This window comes from Dendrobates tinctorius, unplaced genomic scaffold, assembly GCF_039654945.1.
Source record: "Dendrobates tinctorius isolate UK_male_01 unplaced genomic scaffold, ASM3965494v1 ptg000055l, whole genome shotgun sequence".
In the NCBI taxonomy this organism is placed as follows: Eukaryota; Metazoa; Chordata; class Amphibia; order Anura; family Dendrobatidae; genus Dendrobates; species Dendrobates tinctorius.
This window is the reverse complement of record NW_027361723.1, coordinates 2,554,187-2,573,567: the sequence shown is the minus strand read 5'-3', so window position 1 is coordinate 2,573,567 and position 19,381 is coordinate 2,554,187. Positions and strand designations below refer to the sequence as shown.

General features: G+C 48.4%; 3 protein-coding genes and 1 long non-coding RNA gene across 5 annotated transcripts in view; 2 read left to right on the top strand and 2 right to left on the bottom strand.

The window, feature by feature from the left end:
• LOC141091610 (uncharacterized) overlaps nucleotides 1-4,269 on the top strand; it is a 29,754-nt gene extending 25,485 nt beyond the window's left edge. The window contains exons 2-3 of the long non-coding RNA XR_012232548.1: nucleotides 1,912-4,109; nucleotides 4,182-4,269. This is a non-coding gene — a long non-coding RNA (uncharacterized lncRNA). The remainder of the gene's footprint in view (nucleotides 1-1,911; nucleotides 4,110-4,181) is intronic.
• An 803-nt stretch (nucleotides 4,270-5,072) lies between these two features.
• Nucleotides 5,073-7,037, top strand: LOC141091609 (uncharacterized). Of its 2 annotated transcripts, XM_073577296.1 has the most exons (3): nucleotides 5,073-5,283; nucleotides 5,453-5,612; nucleotides 5,718-7,037. In XM_073577296.1, exons 1-3 carry the CDS (start codon nucleotides 5,238-5,240, stop codon nucleotides 6,793-6,795), a joined length of 1,284 nt encoding a protein of 427 aa, XP_073433397.1. In that variant the 5' UTR covers nucleotides 5,073-5,237; the 3' UTR covers nucleotides 6,796-7,037. The 2 variants fall into 2 exon arrangements, with proteins under 2 accessions (XP_073433397.1, XP_073433396.1); XM_073577295.1 differs by having other exon boundaries at nucleotides 5,073-5,612.
• Nucleotides 7,038-10,383: 3,346 nt separating this feature from the next.
• Nucleotides 10,384-10,827, bottom strand: LOC141091716 (histone H2B 1.1-like). Its single transcript, XM_073577406.1, has one exon. It carries the CDS (start codon nucleotides 10,802-10,804, stop codon nucleotides 10,427-10,429), a length of 378 nt encoding a protein of 125 aa, XP_073433507.1. The 5' UTR covers nucleotides 10,805-10,827; the 3' UTR covers nucleotides 10,384-10,426.
• Nucleotides 10,828-18,863: 8,036 nt separating this feature from the next.
• LOC141091697 (histone H4-like) lies at nucleotides 18,864-19,175 on the bottom strand. Its single transcript, XM_073577391.1, has one exon. The coding sequence runs from the start codon at nucleotides 19,173-19,175 to the stop codon at nucleotides 18,864-18,866; it is 312 nt and encodes a 103-aa protein (XP_073433492.1).
• Nucleotides 19,176-19,381: the final 206 nt, after the last annotated feature.

The following is a 19,381-nucleotide window of genomic DNA, read 5'->3' as shown; positions in this document are numbered from 1 at the left end:
TGGTAGTGCTTTTTAGCACAGGTACCTTCTGCTTAGTAACCGTGGTCCAGCACCGTCAGTTGGTCCTCGGTAGTGCCATTGGCTCTTGTTCCTTCTGCTACCCATCCGGGTGCCAGCACTGTCTGCTGGTTCTCGCCACAGCCTTTGGCCTAGGTGCCTCCATCTCGGTATCCGAGGTCCAGCACCGTCAGCTGGTCCTTGCTAGTGCTTTTTAACACAGGTACCTTCTGCTTAGTAACCGTGGTCCAGCACCGTCAGTTGGTCCTCGGTAGTGCCATTGGCTCTTGTTCCTTCTGCTACCCATCCGGGTGCCAGCACTGTCTGCTGGTTCTCGCCACAGCCTTTGGCCTAGGTGCCTCCATCTCGGTATCCGAGGTCCAGCACCGTCAGCTGGTCCTTGGTAGTGCTTTTTAGCACAGGTACCTTCTGCTTAGTAACCGTGGTCCAGCACCGTCAGTTGGTCCTCGGTAGTGCCATTGGCTCTTGTTCCTTCTGCTACCCATCCGGGTGCCAGCACTGTCTGCTGGTTCTCGCCAGTTTCTCAGCCTTCTTGTACCTTCTGCTACATTTCCAAGATCAAGCTTTTTGAAATTGTCTTTGGTAATCCTTATTGATCTCCATGACGATGACCCTGATGATGATGACGACCCTGAAGACCACACCAAAGAAGACCAGAAATATGACCCTAAATAATAAGACCAAGAGGACAAAGAACATGAAGACAACCACCAAGATACAGAACAAAAGACAGAAGAACAAGAAGCAGAAGAAGCAAAAGCAGAAGAACAGAAAGCAGAAGAACATTAAGCATAAGACAAAAAATCAGCATAGAAGAAATCAAAATTATAAGCAGAAGACTAAGCAGTAAATGGGGGTGAGTCCGTTCCTCCTCGTGGTGCCCCTGGAAAATGCCTGCTGCTGCAGGCCAAACTGAACGCGGACAAATCCTTTTGTAAATCTTTTGTGACAGGCAGAAAGTAAGGTGTAATCTTATAACTTTTATAGATAAGTACTACAGGAATGCCTGTCACCATAAGAAAATGAAGAAAAAGAAGAATAGGAAGAAGATGAAGAAATAGCATATGAAAATTAATAATAGCTGAATAAGAAGAATATGAAGAATGGAAAAAAAAAATTAATGGGGAGAAGATGAAGAAGAAGATGAATAAGGTGAAGAAACAGTTGATGAAAAAAATGCTACTGCTGCGGATCATGAAGGAGAAAGTGTGGGAGAAGTACAAAAGAAGGTGAAGAGCAAGGAAGTTGTGAAACACACATATCTGACTAAATATAAAAAAGGTTAACATAGTCAATATCTTTTTAACTCCGAACGTCTTGAAAAAAAAAATTGGATTTAATGCTGTGCCATGTGATTTGAATAAACCACTATGCCTTTAATGTCTCCTCCACCTCCCACAATACATTCTACATGATTCTTATTTGTTTTCAATTATGTAGAATTAGCCAACAAGGAAATAAAGGCCTTTTTTTTAATTCCGATACCGGAAGTCCCATTGACTTGAATGGGACTTCCGGTATCGGAATCGGCGATACCCGATTTTTTTTTTTCGTATCGGGCGATACCATCCGCTACGATATTTTTGGGTATCGAACGGTATCGCTCAACACTAGTAGTAACCAGAGGTAGGCCAGAAAGCAAATTCACAACATTCTCGGTATTCTGGGGTCTTATATACGATCCCATTATTCTGGTGTTTTATATACATTCCCGTACTTTCGAGTCGTTATATACGGTCTCAGTATTCTGGGGTGTTACATACGGTCTTGTTATTCTGGGGTGTTTGTTCTTTACTATGTGATATGCAGTGGTATGAAAAAGTGTTTGCCCCCTTCCTGATTTCCAATTCTTTTGTCACACTTAACCCCTTAACAACTGATCTGCGCTTTCAGAGCTCCGCGGTGATGGCCCTGCAGGAGGCCAGCGAGGCTTATCTGGTGGGACTGTTCGAGGACACCAACCTGTGCGCCATCCACGCCAAGAGGGTAACAATCATGCCCAAAGACATCCAGTTGGCCCGCAGGATCCGTGGGGAGAGAGCTTAGATCTTCCCGGCTCCAACCACAACACAAAGGCTCTTTTCAGAGCCACCAAATCTTCCCAAAAACGAGCTGAATCCTGAACTGCCGGTTTATGTGCGTGTTCTCCATATAGGGATCGCACTCTCAGGAATAGATGGCGGCTGCGGTTTCGGATATCACAGGTGATTGCTGAGCGATAACTGAAATCTCACCTTTCTCTATTCTCATCCATTGTAAAACATGCGGCGTCTATAACAACCAACGTTAATATAGGGAGAGGGGTAAGGTGTGTGTACCCTCAGAGTGTGGTGAATGCCTATACTGTGATGTAGCCTCTATAAAGCGCTCTAGATATTTCATCCATACAGGAATTCATGACCCATATAGTATATCCAGATAACCATTTGGCCACATCACACAGCGGAGATCATAGCTTTTTCTAAGTAGATGTGGGCGGCTCTGATAAGAGCCTTTGGGGGGTGAGGATGGAGCGGAGACGCATTAACCTCCGAAGCCGTAGAGTGCGGCCCTGGCGCTTGAGCGCGTACACCACGTCCATGGCGGTGACGGTCTTCCTCTTGGCGTGCTCGGTGTAGGTGACGGCGTCACGGATCACGTTCTCCAGGAAGACTTTCAGGACGCCGCGATTCTCCTCATAGATGAAGCCGGAGATGCGCTTGACGCCTCCCCTGCGAGCGAGACGGCGGATGGCAGGCTTGGTGATGCCCTGGATGTTATCACGGAGCACCTTCCTGTGCCGCTTGGCGCCGCCCTTCCCGAGACCTTTCCCTCCTTTACCGCGACCAGACATCTTCCTGTAGTGAGCAGAACACTAAGACTGATGAGCGCAGAGTCCTTTACTTTACATGGAGGAGGTGCGGACCGGAGCGAGAACAGGAGGGATGACGGTTTCCGGGGCGGGGGTTCTAGTATTGAATTCGCAGTTAAGCTCCTCCTCTTCTCTGATTGGCTGAATACAGGACTGTTGGTGATTTTGAATTTCCCGCCTCTAAGTTACAAAGAATATTCAACAAAACTCCCCATCGCGGCGCCGCCGCTAGATCTGTCCGTTATTTGGATTTTTCCGTTGCTATTTTCCAGCTTCTTCAAAATGTAATAAGTAAATAAATACTTTAGGGACAGTGATCTCCAGAAGCCTCATCTGACCCAGGCAGTCGCTCCTCATTACAGGTGGTGGCGGCCAGTACAGGGCAGGGAGCCGCATGTAACGAGTCCCGGAGGCTCCATCCCCGGAGAAGAGGAGAAATATCAGATACAAGATAACGATCCCCAACCACCGATGTGATCTGCAGCGACCATCGCCGCGCACGGGATCTGCTCCAATCAACGTCAGGAATAATGTTCACTAAGACAATATAGAAAAGGGAGTGGGAAGGCGCCAGCACCGATCCGGGGACAAATACGGGTATAGGTGTGGCAGAACACACTGGAGAGGCGGCACCAGGACCCAGCGCGTGTGACATCAGATTGTGATCGCTAAGGCTGGTTTCACATTAGCGCTTTTGTGCGCAGCGCATCGGGCGCACTGCGCACCTATATTTTACATGATGTGCGCATGGTCTTGCGCATATTTGCGCTTCCGTGCGCATGCGTTTTTTTGTCTTTTGCGCCAGGCGCGTCAGACGCAACATGTTGCATTTTTGGTTCTGCCCTGTCTCGTTAAAACAACGCATGCGCACGGAATGCGCACGGAATGCGCAAAAACACCACATTGGAGCCTATGGGAGCGCAATACTTGCGCATGGTCTTGCATTTTTATGCGCATGCGTTTTTTACATAAACATGACTGAAATTTGGTCTAGACAGTAAAAAAAAAAAATTGAACCAAGGTGATAAAATGGTGTGGGCACTGGGATTCCACAATACTTTAAGGATTGCTCACGAGTGGACACACAGCACAAGCTGCACCAATGTAAGTATGAAAAACCTAATGTCTGGCTGAAATTTCAATACATTTCTATGTACTTATGTCTCTTTTTTTTTTTTATTGCAGCATGTCTTCATCTGGTGAAGAATATGTCCCCGGGACAGGGCAAGAGGCAGAAGAAGTGAGTACTATGCTTCCGTATGGATTTGAAAAAATAAACACATGTGATTAATTTTTTTGGTTTAATTTTCAGAGCTCATCCTCCATCACGCCACCACCACCGGAGGAACGGCAGGAGCAGCAAGGCCAAGTGCGGGCGGGTAGACGTGATGTAAGTACAGACGGACTGTTTTTTTTTTTTTTTTACTTATTTTCTAGTCTGGTTTTTTTTTTTTTTTTTTTTTTTTTTGGTATTTTTTAGTTTTTTTTTTTTTAAATTTTCATGGTTGTTTTTTTCGATGTTTGTTGTTTTTTTTCCATTTATTTCCATTTAAAACAAATAATTTTTTCATGGATTGTTTATCAATATCTAGGGCTCAAAGTGTGTATTTGTGTGTGTGTGTGTGTGTATGTTTGTTTGTTTGTTTGGGTATATGGGCACGGGACTATGGGATGGAGGATATATATGATGGGTATATGGGCACGGGATAGAGGATATGTATGATGGTATATGGGCACGGGACTATGGGATGGCGAACATGTATCATGTGTATATGGGCACAGGCATATGAGATGGCGAATATGTATGATGGGTATATGGGCACAGGACTATGGGATGGAGGATATGTATGATGGAATATGGGCACGGGACTATGGGATGGAGGATATATATGATGGGTATATGGGCATGGGATGGAGGATATGTATGATGGTATATGGGCACGGGACTATGGGATGGCGAACATGTATCATGTGTATATGGGCACAGGCATATGAGATGGCGAATATGTATGATGGGTATATGGGCACAGGACTATGGGATGGAGGATATGTATGATGGAATATGGGCACGGGACTATGGGATGGAGGATAATTTTAAATTTATATAACTAACCACAGTTAGTTACTATGCCCGGGCAGCGCCGGGCTCTTCAGCTAGTTATCGATATTTTTTTTTTTTTAAATCTTTCAAAGATTAATGTTTGTCTTTCTTTTCTAGGCTCCACAGCGGGAGGAGGACCTCGCCCTGGACAACGACGAGCTCATCCGTCTAGTCCAGGAGCGAGTCCCGTTGTGGGACACCCGTCACCAACTGCACTCGGACAACGTGGTGATCCGGCGGCTCTGGAACGAGGTGGCCGCATCGCTGATGGATGGCTGGGACAACGCCTCTCCCCGGGTCCGCAAGGATTTTCGTAAGTATTTAAATGCAGTGTGATGCAGCAGTGATCTTGGCCGGGATCACCCAACTGTGTGTGATGCTATTAACTCCATGGAGTTTCTATCATCACACACAGTTGGATGATCACAGCCTCCAGTGCATAGTCTTACTTTTTTTCTTTTTTTTTTTTTTTTCCATCACAGTGAACAAAGTCAGAACCCGTTGGCGCTCGATGAAGGACCGCTTCAACAGGGATATCCGTCAGGAGAATAAGGTTCGCAGTGGTGCTGCGGCAAGGACCGGCACGAAGTACCGATACCATCGTGCCTTGGCATTTTTAAGACCGGTCCTTGCCTCCCGAACGTAAGTATTTTCTAGTTGTATTGTGTTTTATTCTGTGCTTTTCTATTCCACAGGAGTTGGCGATTGTTAATTTATGGTAGTAATTTCTTTCTTTTCTTTTCACAGCACCTGGAGCAGCACCCTGCAACCTGGTCCCGAAGCGGTCCTTCATCAAGCTGCCCCGGACCCCTCCCAGCCATCCATCAGCGAGGAAGCACCTTGCAGGTCTGCACCACAGTCATCTGGAGACCAGGAAGCTGGTCGCTCAGGTGTTCCCCTGTCCCAGGTCTCTGCCACTGGTTTTGCGGGCACTTCCCGCCAGCAGCGGCAGAGGACCTTGGACAGGCCTCTCATGCCCGAGTTCGTTGAATTGAGCTCGGTCTTTCAGAGTAGCCTCAAGGCACTCTCCGATAGACTTGAGAGTGGTTTCCTCCTTTTGGACCAACGCTACAAGTCTATCGAGGGTCGCCTTGAGCGCCTGGAAGTCGACCTCGCCAGACCAGCGCATCATTTTTATACCCAAATAGCTCGGGACACGGCGGAACACCTTACCCCTGACCTCCAGTTGACTGTCATGCAGGCCTGCAACAATGCTTTTATGCAGGCTATGCAGCAGAGTAGGATTATGCAGCAGTCAGTGGTGGCATTTCCACCGGTGCCACCACTGACTCGTTTTACAGCATTACCTACTTCTGCTGCATATCACTGCACAGCCACCACACTTCCAAGCCTCGCCGGACACCAATATACCGCCCCAAGTCCGAGTGCAGCTGGACACTTACCCGCCAACACCATGCCAAGCGCTGCTCCTGCCTGGCCCACCACTGCTGCCGCCACCACCACTGGATGGCCCGTCGTCACCACCCCTGCCTTGAGCGCCGCAACCACCACCACCAGCGGGAGGACCACCCCGGTATGGACCGCCACAGCCACCACGCCTGCATGGACCGCCACCACCACCACCACCACCTCGGAGCAGCATCAGCTGGGGGACCCGCATTCAATATTTACGGCCCCTGCCAGGACATCCACCACCTCCAGCATGCCACAGCTGGAACAAGATCCTGGCAGGCGGTCAACAAGTGCCAGGCGGTCCCCCAGCTCCAGCCAGTCCCCAGTCCCCAGCCTCCAGGCGTTCCAGAGGCTCAAGGCAGTCCAGAGGCTCAAGGCGGTCCAGAGGCTCAAGGCGGTCCCCGGGGTCTAGCCAGTCCTCAGGCTCAAGCGAGGACAGCAGGAAGACGACGGGCCACCGTCCTAAAAAAACAAAGAGGAGGACTCTTACCCTCCCTCCTCCCTCACCTCCCACTTCACAACTTTCCTTGCCTCAGCTCCCTTCCCCCACTTCTTTGGTTCCTCCTTCCCCTAGAACCCCTTACTCCACCCAAAGCCGTTCCTCATCCCTCCACACCCCCCAGTTTCCAGCAACTAAAAAATAATTTAAATAAATGTTATATTTTTTTTTCAAAATAATGTTTGGTTATTGTGTCTTTCGCCGCCTGCACACACTGCGCCCTACACTATGGTTTGTTTTTCTTTACTTTATACCGGATGGTCAGCCATCCAACTCTGAAAGGGATACTATATATTTTTTTTTTTTTTTTATATATATATATATATATATATATATATATATATCAAAAATGAAATATAGTATCCCTTTCAGAGTTGGATGGCTGACCATCCGGTAGAAAGTAAAGAAAGGGAAACCACCAAAAAAAAAATATTATATAGATATATAGATAGATATAGATATATATAGATATATATATATTTATATAGATATATATATATTTATATAGATATAGATATTTATATATATTTATAGATATTTAGATATATTTATAGATAGATATATTGATAGATAGATAGATATATTGATAGATAGATAGATATATTGATAGATAGATAGATAGATAGATAGATATATTGATAGATAGATAGATAGATAGATATAGAGATATAGATATATATATATATATATATTTTTTTTTTTTTTATGGTGGTTTCCCTTTCTTCAATTTAACCTGGGCAGATGAGTAGTGGAGTTTATTAAGACACAGTACACTGGGTACAGGTATAAAAAACCATGTATTTTATTTTTAACAAACAACAAAACTATTAAACCATTTGATCCTGCCATGCTACACGACCAACATCGGATAAAAAGTAGTCCGCAAATTGGTCCCTCATTTGGGCAACTTCGACTGAGGACCGAAGAGGGTGCTGAGTAAAATCTGGCAAAGGGTTGGCAGCAGGCTCATCCATGTCAAAGTTCGGCCGCTCCTTTGCCATAACAAAATTGTGGAGAACCACGCATGCCTTCACGACCTCATCAACTGTTTCCATTTTGAGATTGATGGCGGTGCTGAGAATTCGCCATCTGGACACTAGAATGCCAAAGGCGCACTCTACAGTCCTGCGAGCCCTCGTAAGCCTGTAGTTGAAAATTTTCTTGCGGTGGTCCAAGTCACGGCTGGAGTACGGCTTCAGCAGGTTTGGGCACATCTGAAATGCCTCATCCCCAACCACTACAAATGGCAGTGGTGGAGTTTGGGTTTGGGGAAGAGGCCGTGCCAGTGGAAAATTGAAATGGTTGCCGTACAACCTCCAGCCCATATCAGAGTTCTTAAAAGTCTGTGAATCGTTGCCCCGTCCGAATGCCCCTATGTCCACCGCCACAAACCGGCAGTCTGCATCCGCAATGGCCATTAGGACTGTGGAAAAGTACTTCTTGTAGTTGTAGTACTCGGAGCCACTTCTTGCGGGTTTTGTGATGCGGATGTGCTTCCCGTCCACCGCTCCTAGGCAGTTCGGGAAATTGCAGACTGCCCAGAATTTCTCCGATATTTGAAGCCACTTTTCGGCAGTGGGCAATGGCGGAAACTCCGGACACAGAACATCCCACAGAGCCCTGCAGGTGTCGGCAACAATCCCAGATAAAGTTGAGATTCCCAGCCGGTACTGGAAATGCAGGGATGAAAGACTCTCTCCAGTTGCCAGGAACCTGCCAAACATAAAAAGAAAAAATAATTATATTTCTGTCTTGGGTATTACTAAAAACACTGAAAATAAAAAAGTACATGGCCTAACTATTTTGCATGTTTTTTTAATACAACATAGCAAAAAAACATTTTATAAAGGCTTGGGATTAGTACATGCCAGAAGAAAAACCATTATGCAAAAAAGCAATTTCACAAAAATGTTAAAAATCAATAGCCAAAAAAAACCTAATTTTTTGGACCAAAAAAAAAAAAAAAATAAAAAGCCAAAAAAATTATGCAAACATAACAACATACATACCGTAAGGTGACAAGGAGCCTTTCTTCGGGAGGAATGGCACGCCGGAGCTGAGTGTCCTTTCTACGGATGTTTCCTTCAACCATACCCAGCAAGTCAAGGAAGCTTTCCTGGGACATCCGTGTATAGTCAGCAAATTTCTCCGGGTTTTCCTGTAGCTCGCTGTACAGCGTGTGATATGCTCCACGGCTTGGCCGGAGTTCGATGATTGGATGCCTCCAAAACCTACGCCGCTGCCGTCTCTGCTGTCTCTCCCTCTCCCTTTCTTGCTGGCAACAAAAGACATACGCCTGAGACAGCGCAATGTCAAGATCCAGCTTGAAGCGGAAATTATCCAGACGCAAGTCCATCTTGACACCGGAAACAGCAGCAAAATCTGATGAATTCAGCAGTACAGGGTCTATAAAACATTCCAATGAAACACGCCCACTGGTGACCCATTGGTGGTCAAAGATTTTGCTATTGTGAAATGTCACACCTAAAAACGCATGCGCATAAAAAACGCAACCGCATGCAAAAACGCATGTAAAACGCAAGTAACACTGCGTTATTTTGACGCATCAGCGTGCGCATGAAGAAAAAAAAACGCACATTTGTTTTGCGTTTTTCTTTGCGTTTTTTATGCGCACGATGCGCTGCGCAAAAAAACGCTAATGTGAAACTAGCCTAACGCTTCTCCGGAGCGCAATGTGCGACTGAGCGGGAAATTAGGGTTCACTAACGGCTCAGTAAATGACGGCGGAACATCGAAATAAAGAACCGACCATTCGCCCGCTACTTAATTTACTTTCAACTCCTTAGTGACCGTATTCCTGCTGAATCTCTGCTCTGTACAGAATCCGCCTCAAGCACCGCAGACCCCGGCTGTGCACACCATACCCCTCTCCCTTACAATGGATGAGACTAGAGAAAGTGCTGAGCGATAACTGGAATCTCACTTCTCACCTGTGATATCAGAAACCGCAGCCGCCATCTATTCCTGAGAGAGTGCGATCCGTATAGGGAGAACACGCACATAAACCGGACAGCGGAAGGAAAAGGAGTGTGTAGAATCCGAGACTCCATGAACTTGTATTATTCCAGTGAAGCGCAGTGACGGCCGGGTGCCCTCATAGATCGCTGTAGCGCGGCTCCTGGATTCATCCAGTGTTGTGTCTGCACCTCACTACTACCACCCCCAGCATTCACAGGAAACTCACAAATTGGAATGGAAAGGGTTAATGTAAGAGGAGATGAAAAGAGAAAGCAGAGATCCAACCAGGAGGATAATCTACTGGAAATGTCACTGAGCAGAGATCATCATTACCAGCTGCGGGAGAGCGAGGACCTATCGCCGAGTGCAACGCACCACCTGCAATCATTATCACTGACCTATTGGAGAGAGGAGGTCCCAGTGTAGACGTTTTCTCCGGAAAGGAGCTGCTCAGCACATGCACGGCCTTGATGAGGACACTACACAGGGCAGCGGAGGAGCAGCTCTTATGGTGAGGGGGTGGGCGGCTCTTAGAAGAGCCTTTGGGGTGATGGCGGAGCAGATCTCACTTGGCGCTGGTGTACTTGGTGACGGCCTTGGTGCCCTCGGACACGGCGTGCTTGGCCAGCTCTCCGGGCAGCAGCAGGCGCACGGCGGTCTGGATCTCCCGGGAGGTGATGGTGGAGCGCTTGTTGTAGTGAGCCAGGCGGGAGGCTTCCCCTGCGATGCGCTCGAAGATGTCATTGACGAAGGAGTTCATGATGCCCATGGCCTTGGAGGAGATGCCGGTGTCGGGGTGGACCTGCTTCAGCACCTTGTACACGTAGATGGCGTAGCTCTCCTTCCTGCTCTTCCTCCGCTTCTTGCCGTCCTTATTCTGAGTCTTGGTCACGGCTTTCTTGGAGCCCTTCTTGGGAGCTGGAGCAGACTTGGGATCAGCCATAACAAAAGTAAAGCAGCCTCCTCCGTCACAAAGCAGAATAATAACGATCCTGCTCCTCCCAGAGCGGAGGTATTTATAGCCCGGCCATGCAAATGAGCACTGCTGCGAGATCGCCGTGCTATTGGGTGACAAAGTCATGTGACCAACGGAACCGTCACTCGCTCCGCCCACTGCTGCTCATTGGTGGCTCCACGTCTTTATACAGCACTATATGGGGGATGCAGTGCAGCTTTATATACCGCCGTCTACCCCCATATAGTGCTGTATACATCTAAATAGCACAGTGAAGCTCCATATACTGCAGCGTACCCTCTTATTGTGCTGTATACCTCCTATCTATCATGCAAAACCCCCCACGCACAGCTGTAAACCTTCCATATAGAAATAGACACCTCCAGGTAGTAATGTAGCCTTCAAAGTAGTTCTCCGGATGCCATATAGCGCTATTTGCGGCCATTTAATGCTCATACCCAATACTAGAGTTGAGCGAAACGGGTCGAAAAATTTCAAAAGTCGCCGACTTTTGGCAAAGTCGGGTTTCATGAAACGAAACCCGACCCTAGGATGAGGTCGGCCACGAGGTCAGCGACTTACGCGCCAAAGTCGCGTTTCAAAAGTTTGTTTTGCGCTCTTTTTCAGCCAATCAGGATCCACGGACACTGTGGGCAACGTGATGACATAGGCACGGGTCACCACCATCTTTCAGAAGGGCATGCAAGTGATTGGCTTGCTTTGGTGGGCGTCACAGGGGGTATAAAAGGGCGTGCACGCCAACCGCCATCTTACTTCTGCCGATCTTAGCATAGGGAGAGGTTGCTGCTGCTGATTCTGTAGGGAGAGCGTTAGGCAGGGAAGAAGAAAAAAAAACTGCTTCTGCTGCTAGCGATTTTGCCTGTACAACACACCAGTCACTGTGTGTGCGGTGCAAGGGGAGGCTATATTTTGGTGGATCAGGGGGTGTTGGTTGTTACGCTGCCTTCTAAGGCTTCCTGACGGCTGCATTGCTGTTTACCCACTGCTCTGCAAACTGCTTTTTTAAAAGCAATCCCAATTTTTTTTTTTTTGTCCTGCTGAGGTACTGAGCGTGCATTTTTTCACACCATACAGCGGTGCACACTCCTCACACAGTACCGTGTAACGGCTGTTATCACAGCCACAGTGAAGCCATCTGTGTGTCACTCTGTGAGAATAAGTCGAGGACATGTTCCGTTCTTTCAGACCTGCACCTACTAGTTTTGTCTAGCTTTCAAACAGTTAAATATATTTGCTGTTTGATTACATTCAAAACTATAGAGAGACAGCGTGTGTCAGTCCGTATACTTAAAAAACACGGAGCTTGACAATTTTACGTACACCGGACAGCCGTGTACGTGCACGCTCCTCTCAGTACCCTGTAACGGCTGTTATCACGGCCACAGTGAAGCTATCTGTGTGTCACTGTGGAAGGTTAAGTGGAGGACTTGTTCCGTTCTTACAGACCTACACTCTAGGGAGATTCCTATTCTGCCCAATTCTATATACACCTTGTAGTTTGTGATACACTAGCCAATTTCTGCCTGTGACATAGCGCTGTGATATTCAGTGGGCCTCACACAATCCATAAGTGTCCATTGTCCACAAGTGTGTGCAGAAATTCAAAATCTCCCTTATCCTGTAGTCACTTTTTTCACACCTGTGCCATCAAGCCTGTGACATAGCGCTCTGATATTCAGTGGGCCTCACACAATCCATAAGTGTCCAGTGTCCACAAGTGTGTGCAGAAATTCAAAATCTCCCCTGTCCTATAGACACCTTGTACCTTGTTTTACATTACTATATAGTTTGTTGGATTTTGTCTACATTTCTACCAAAAATGAGGAAGGCTGGTGGAAGAGGCCGTGGAATTGGGCGGGGGTTGGCAGCTGGTAATGATGGTGTTGGTGGTGGATCTGATGGTAGTGGCAAGAGCAAAATAGGACCGAATGCAGGAGGTGTTGAGCCTGCGTCATCGTCTGGCTCCACAAGGCCTCGAAGGCTTACTTTTCTAGGAGTTGGCAAACCGCTTTTAAAGCCAGAGCTGCAGGAAAAAGTTTTGGCTTACATTGCTGACTCAGCCTCCAGCTCTATCGCCTCCTCTTCTGAAGTTGTAAAAAGTAAAAGCACTGAGTCGTCATTGGAGGCTCATGTTCATGAACCACACCTTTCCTTGTGTCCTTCACCCCAACCAAGATTGAAGGATGACGCAGGCCATACTACTGATTACTCCATGGAGCTGTTTTCACATACCACGCCTGGATTATCAAGTGAAATGGTGAATTACCCAGGCCAAGATGAATCTGACATGGAGTGCACTGATGCACAGCCACTGATAGATGATTCTGCTGGTACATTCACTCAGAGCACTACATTGTCCTCGCAGTGTACAGAGCCAGATTCTGACCCTGATGAGACTCAGGTGCCCCTTCCCGCACACTATACCACCATACACGGTGACACAGGGGAAGGTGCACATGACATTGAAGAGGAGGTGATGGATGACCCAGTTGTTGACCCAGATTGGCATCCATTGGGGGAAGAGGGTGCTGCTTCCAATAGCTCAGATGAGGAGCATCCACAGCAGACATCGACATCGCAACAGCTGTTATCTGGCAGGCACGGAGCACTCCAAAGACAGGTTCCAAAAATCAAAAGAGTTGTTGGACAGCTTGTCCAGAGGGTCAAAATATCACAGCGTGCTAGGCCGCAAAATGTCTGCCAAAGTAGGAAGAGTGCAGTGTGGCACTTTTTTGAACAAAATCCTCATGATCAGGCCAAGGTTATCTGTAAGAAGTGCGCAAAGACTTTTAGCCGAGGGAAAAATCTGAAAAATTTGAATACCAGTTGCATGCTTAGACATTTAACCACCATGCACTTGCAAGCGTGGACACAACACCAAACCTCAAGTACCACATGTGCAACTGATCACAAAGAAGGTAGTCAGCAATGCTACATTGTTTCCCCCACTGTAAGCCCACCGGTCAGCACAGCAGCAAATGTTGAGGTGTCGTTGCAAGGCCACAGCAGTCAGGGAATCCCACTGTTATATCAACGAAATACTGAATCTAGGCGATCAGAAAGAACACCAACTCCATCACCATCATCAACCCTCTCTCAGTCCACCCTGTCCACCGCTACTTCCACCATATGCAGCTCTCAAGTCCAGCTCACCCTCCCAGACACTATGAGTAGGTCAAGAAAGTGCTCAGTCTCTCATCTGCGTACACTGGGTTTGAACGCCCACATTGCCAAACTAATCTCGTTTGAGATGATGCCCTTTCGGTTGGTGGAAAGCGCAGCTTTCCACGAACTCATGGCCTATGTAGTACCACGCTATGACCTACCCAGTCGCCACTTCTTCTCTCGCAAAGCCATCCCAGCCCTCCACCATCATGTGAAAGACCGCATTGTCCATGCACTCAAGCAGTCAGTGAGTGGAAAGGTGCACCTCACAACTGATGCATGGTCCAGTCGGCATGGCCAGGGCCGTTACGTGTCCATCACTGCGCACTGGGTTAATGTGGTGGATGCAGGGTCCACAGAGGACAGCGGTGGTGGGACAGTGCTGCCTAGCCCACGGTATAGGAAACAGTTGGCTGTAGGCGTTCCACCCTCCTCCTCCTCCTCCAGAAGCGAAAGCTCGTCCACAGAGCGCAGTCGTACGAGCACTCCATCTGCAGCTGCCACTGTTGCACACGAGGTGTCCCCCTATTGAGCATCTAGTGGAAAGCGTCAGCAGGCTGTGTTGCAGATGATGTGTTTGGGCGACAGACACACCGCCGAGGTGCTGGCCGAGTACTTTCAGCGACAAACTGAGTCATGGCTGGGCAGTGTACATCTTGAGGCAGGCAAGGTAGTTAGTGATAACGGCCGTAATTTTGTGGCAGCCATAGCCCTTTCAAAACTACCTTGCTTGGCTCACACCTTGAACCTGGTGGTGCAGTGCTTCCTCAAAAATTATCCGGAGTTAACAGCCCTGCTCCAGAAGGTGCGAAGACTGTGCGCGCACATCCGCCGGTCGCCTGTACACTCCATTCGTATGCAGAAGCTGCAGCGATTGCTCCACCTTCCCAACCACCGCCTCATTATCGACATTGCAACAAGGTGGAACTCCACCCTGCACATGGTTGAGCGGCTGTGCGAGCAGAGGCAGGCCATAATGCATTTGTGGGAGGATACACGGCCAGGCACTTTGAGAGCAGACATGGAGTTGACAGGTGTGCAGTGGTCGAAGCTGAAAGACCTCTGTAAAGTCCTTCAGTGTTTTGAGTAATGCACAACGGCTGGTAAGCGCAGAAGACGCCATCCTAAGCATGAGCATCCCACTTATGCGTCTCCTCATGCAAACTTTGAAGCACCTTAAGGAGCAGGCGTCTGCAGCCAATGTTGACGAGGAGGGAATCCTTGATGACATTCAGCCATTGTCTGCTCAGGGACCTCTCCTGGACGAGGTGGAGGAAGAAGAGGAGGAGGAGGATGATGATGGGGATGATTACTTAGGGGAGGAGGATGCATCTCGTGGGGCAAGTGAAAATGTTGGCGTGGCAAGGTCTGGTACAGGTTTTGTGCGTGACTGGAGGGATGTGGATTTGCCAGAAAGTGCTCCTCCAACCAGCACTCGCAGTGCATCATTGACACCGGGAACATTGGCCCACATGTCAGATTATGCCTTGCAGATCCTAAAAAGGGACCCCCGCATTGCCAAAATGATGAACGATGACGACTACTGGTTGGCCAGCATCCTGGATCCACGCTATAAAGACAAATTACAAAACATCATGCCACAGGAGAACCTTGACCTAATATTGGCTAATAAACAAGCAACTCTGGTAAATCGGTTGCTTGAGGCATTCCCAGCACACAGCAGCGGTGATGGTTCTCACACGAGCCGTACGGGCCGGGGGCAGCTTGGCAGAGGTGTTCGTGGTGCACACAGCAGAAGTGGCGTTGGAGACAGGGGTTTCATGACAATGTTGTGGACTGATTTTTCAAGTACCGCTCACACAACTGGTAATACTGCATTGATGGAAAGTGACAGGAGACAGCAGTTGTCAACTATGGTTACAAACTACTTTTCCTCCCATATCGATGTTCTTCCACACAGGTCATTCCCCTTTGACTATTGGGCCGCTAAACTGGACACCTGGCCTGAATTGGCCCAATATGCCTTACAGGGGCTCGCTTGCCCAGCTGCAAGTGTGCTATCGGAAAGAGTCTTCAGTGCAGCTGGATCAATCCTGACAGAAAAAAGGACCCGTCTGTCAACCCAAAATGTGGATGATCTAACCTTCATTAAAATGAACCATGCATGGGTTTCCAAGGATTTTGTCCCACCTTCCCCTGATGACACATAGGGTGACAGAAAAATGGCTTGCTTTGGTTCACCTGTTCCTGGTACTTCACCTATTTCGCCTTTTGCATCAGCTGAATGTCCAACATCAACATATGCCACTTTCTAAAACTCCCTAACTGTGCTGCCTCCCCCCCCCCCATGGCCGGGGTCACCACCTAGCGCACGACACCGTGCGAGTGCCGTTGCCCTGGACAGGTGGGTAGGCCGACTCTTGGGCGCGGGCACTGGCACAGGGTCCCTCATAGTGCAATCAAGTGTCTCTGACGGTGGTGCACACCCGCCGTCAGACACACCGCCGTACTATGAGGGGCCCAGTGCCAATACCGACGCCCACGAGTGGGCCCCCCTTGCTTGGGCAGGGCCCCAGCATTTGCAATCTTTACCTCTCCCTGCTCCTCCGCTGTGTAGTCTGGGCCGTCAAATCCATACTGTGCCTGACACCGTCTGAGCCTGCCTCCTGATGTATAGACATATATTTTGAATGTGTACACTATGCTATCCATACATGTTATCCGGGGATACGGTACCCTTTCTCACCTTTGTGCAATCACGTGTAATCCATACTGGGCGTGAGAATGGCTGGCGAGCTGTTAAGCAAGCTACAGCACCTGTAGTTTGCACACGTAAGTTTTTCATTTTTTCAGGAATGACGGTTAGGCCTAATTCCGGAACGGCAGTTGACCTGCACTTACTGGGAAATCATTGTTCGCGGGTAATAATTGTAATCACAGATCCCCATCACTAATGCTGTTCAGCGGGTTATCTGCACCTGTAAGCGACAAACCCTGGCCTTTTCAGTGTAGCGCACATGCAGCCACGGACATGTAAGGGCATGACACACCAGTTATTGGCCAATCTCATGTGCCAGAGCCTCACGTGTCCCTCTAGTAAGCCGGCCTCGGACCGCGGGGCATGACGGAGTCTCGTTCGTTAACAGAATTAAGCTTGCAATGTGTGCATCTTTTCTGTAGCTGGCATGGTTGAGGTTTCCCAGGTGGAGTCGAATTAAACCGTAGGCTCCACTCCTGGTGGTGCCCTTCTGGACATTTCTTTAAGGTTCAGCTTTGCAACCATACTGCCCACGTAAAACAAACACTTTGCCTTCATGAACGCTGTTTGGAGGGTCATGACTCGTGGGAATAACGCCGCCCAATCAGTTAACCTGCTAGAGAGATCCTTCGTTGCTCCCAAGCATGACATCACACTCCCTAGGAGGAAGGTAATGCCACTGTGGCGACCGTACTCCTGGGGGCGACACAAGTGCACTGATGCCCAGCCACTGCTCGATGAATCTGCTGGTACATTGACCCAGACCACTACATTCCCCTCACACGCTACACGACCTTAATCTGACCCTGATGAAACTCAGGTTACCCTTCCCATATACAGTTCCATCTTACACGGTGACAAAGAGGAAGCTGCAGATGAAAGTGCAGGTTCGGCCCACCCGCCATCAGACACACCACCGTACTATCAGGGGCCCTGTGTCAGTGCCGTCGCCAACGAGTGGCCCCCCCCTGCTTGCTCAGGATCACAGCACTTGCAAGGTTGAAATACTGTGCAGTGAGATGGAAGATGGGGACGACGAGGAGTCCAGACTAGTACAGGGATTCCCTAGCGAGGAGACTTATTTCATTGTTTTCAATGTTGGGACAGCAATTTTTGGGGAGCACTATACTCTGGAGAATGATAGATGGGGCCCACCATACACTGGAACATTCCAAAGGTGGACATCAGACACTGGAGCAGCATTTACAGGGCCCATTATACACTAGAGCATTAGAAATGGGGCCCATTATGTTTGGAGCATTATTTGGGCCCATAAGACAGTGGAGCTTCATCCATGGGGACCAACATATACTGTAGCATTATGTGGACCTCATCATATACTGTTTCAAACATTATATGGGACCAATGATTCTGTATGGAGAAATAGATGGGCCTTGTCATGAGATGTAAAAAGTGAAGTATTTTTCATTGTACTATACCGCTATTTCTCTGCCGTATCGGAGCATGATGAGTTGTGGTATGTGTTAAAGGGGCGCTCTTTCGCCCAGGGCACATGAAAACCTGGAGCCAGCCCTACCCCCCCACAACTTTAGCCAAATAACCCCCATTTTTCGGTGCGTAACTTGTATTATGAAGTTAATTAAGGTTGACAAGCTTAAGTAAGAAGAATTGATGCTTTTGGCATTCAAATGGGCACTGTAGGTGTGTTTCCTGTCCTCCTCTCACTGCCGACTTTTATTCCCCATTGACTTACATTGGGTTTCGTGTTTCAGGACGACCCAGACTTTTCCCTATAGCCGGCCGATCTTGCTCGACCCGACTTTTGGAAAAGTCGGGTTTCACGAAACGAAACTCGACCCTAAAAAACCAAAAGTCGCTCAACTCTACCCAATACCATTAATACACTGCAGTGTACCCTCATAGAGTGCAGTAAATGTATATACTTTGATGTAATCTCTATAAAGCGCTCTAGATATTTCATCCATACAGTAATTCCCGACCCATATAGCGCTGTATATCCAGGTAACCATCTGTTTTAACCGCTGATGTCACATAACACCGCAAAATACCCGCAATCTCCCTCTGTGGCCACATCACACAGCGGAGATCATAGCTTTTTCTTAGTAGATGTGGGCGGCTCTGATAAGAGCCTTTGGGGGGTGAGGATGGAGAAGAGACGCATTAACCTCTGAAGCTGTAGAGAGTGCGGCCCTGGCGCTTGAGCGCGTACACCACGTCCATGGCGGTGACGGTCTTCCTCTTGGCGTGCTCAGTGTATGTGACGGCGTCACGGATCACGTTCTCCAGGAAGACTTTCAGGACGCCGCGAGTCTCCTCATAGATGAGGCCGGAGATGCGCGTGACGCCTCCCCTGCGAGCGAGACGGCGGATGGCAGGCTTGGTGATGCCCTGGATGTTATCACGGAGCACCTTCCTGTGCCGCTTGGCGCCGCCCTTCCCGAGACCTTTCCCTCTTTTACCGCGACCAGACATCTTCCCGTAGTCAGCAGAACACGATGACTGATGAGCGCAGAGTCCTTTACTAAAAAAACTCGGTGTGGCAGAACTAACTGGAGAGGCGGCACCAGGACCCAGTGGATAAAAATAAGAATCAGCCGAAAAGAAGTGAGTCCGTGAATTCCCTCTCTTCATCAGTTGGAGCATATGGATCTGAGAGTGACAGAGAATCCTCTTATAGA

Excerpts from the sequence above, each read along its gene's own strand:
- LOC141091609 (XM_073577295.1), top strand. The coding sequence starts at position 5,296 with ATGCAGTGTGATGCAGCAGTGATCTTGGCCGGGATCACCCAACTGTGT. Across the intron at positions 5,613-5,717 it reads CCGGTCCTTGCCTCCCGAAC|CACCTGGAGCAGCACCCTGC; the intron begins GTAAGTATTTTC and ends TTCTTTTCACAG.
- LOC141091697 (XM_073577391.1), bottom strand. The coding sequence starts at position 19,175 with ATGTCTGGTCGCGGTAAAAGAGGGAAAGGTCTCGGGAAGGGCGGCGCC.
- LOC141091716 (XM_073577406.1), bottom strand. The coding sequence starts at position 10,804 with ATGGCTGATCCCAAGTCTGCTCCAGCTCCCAAGAAGGGCTCCAAGAAA.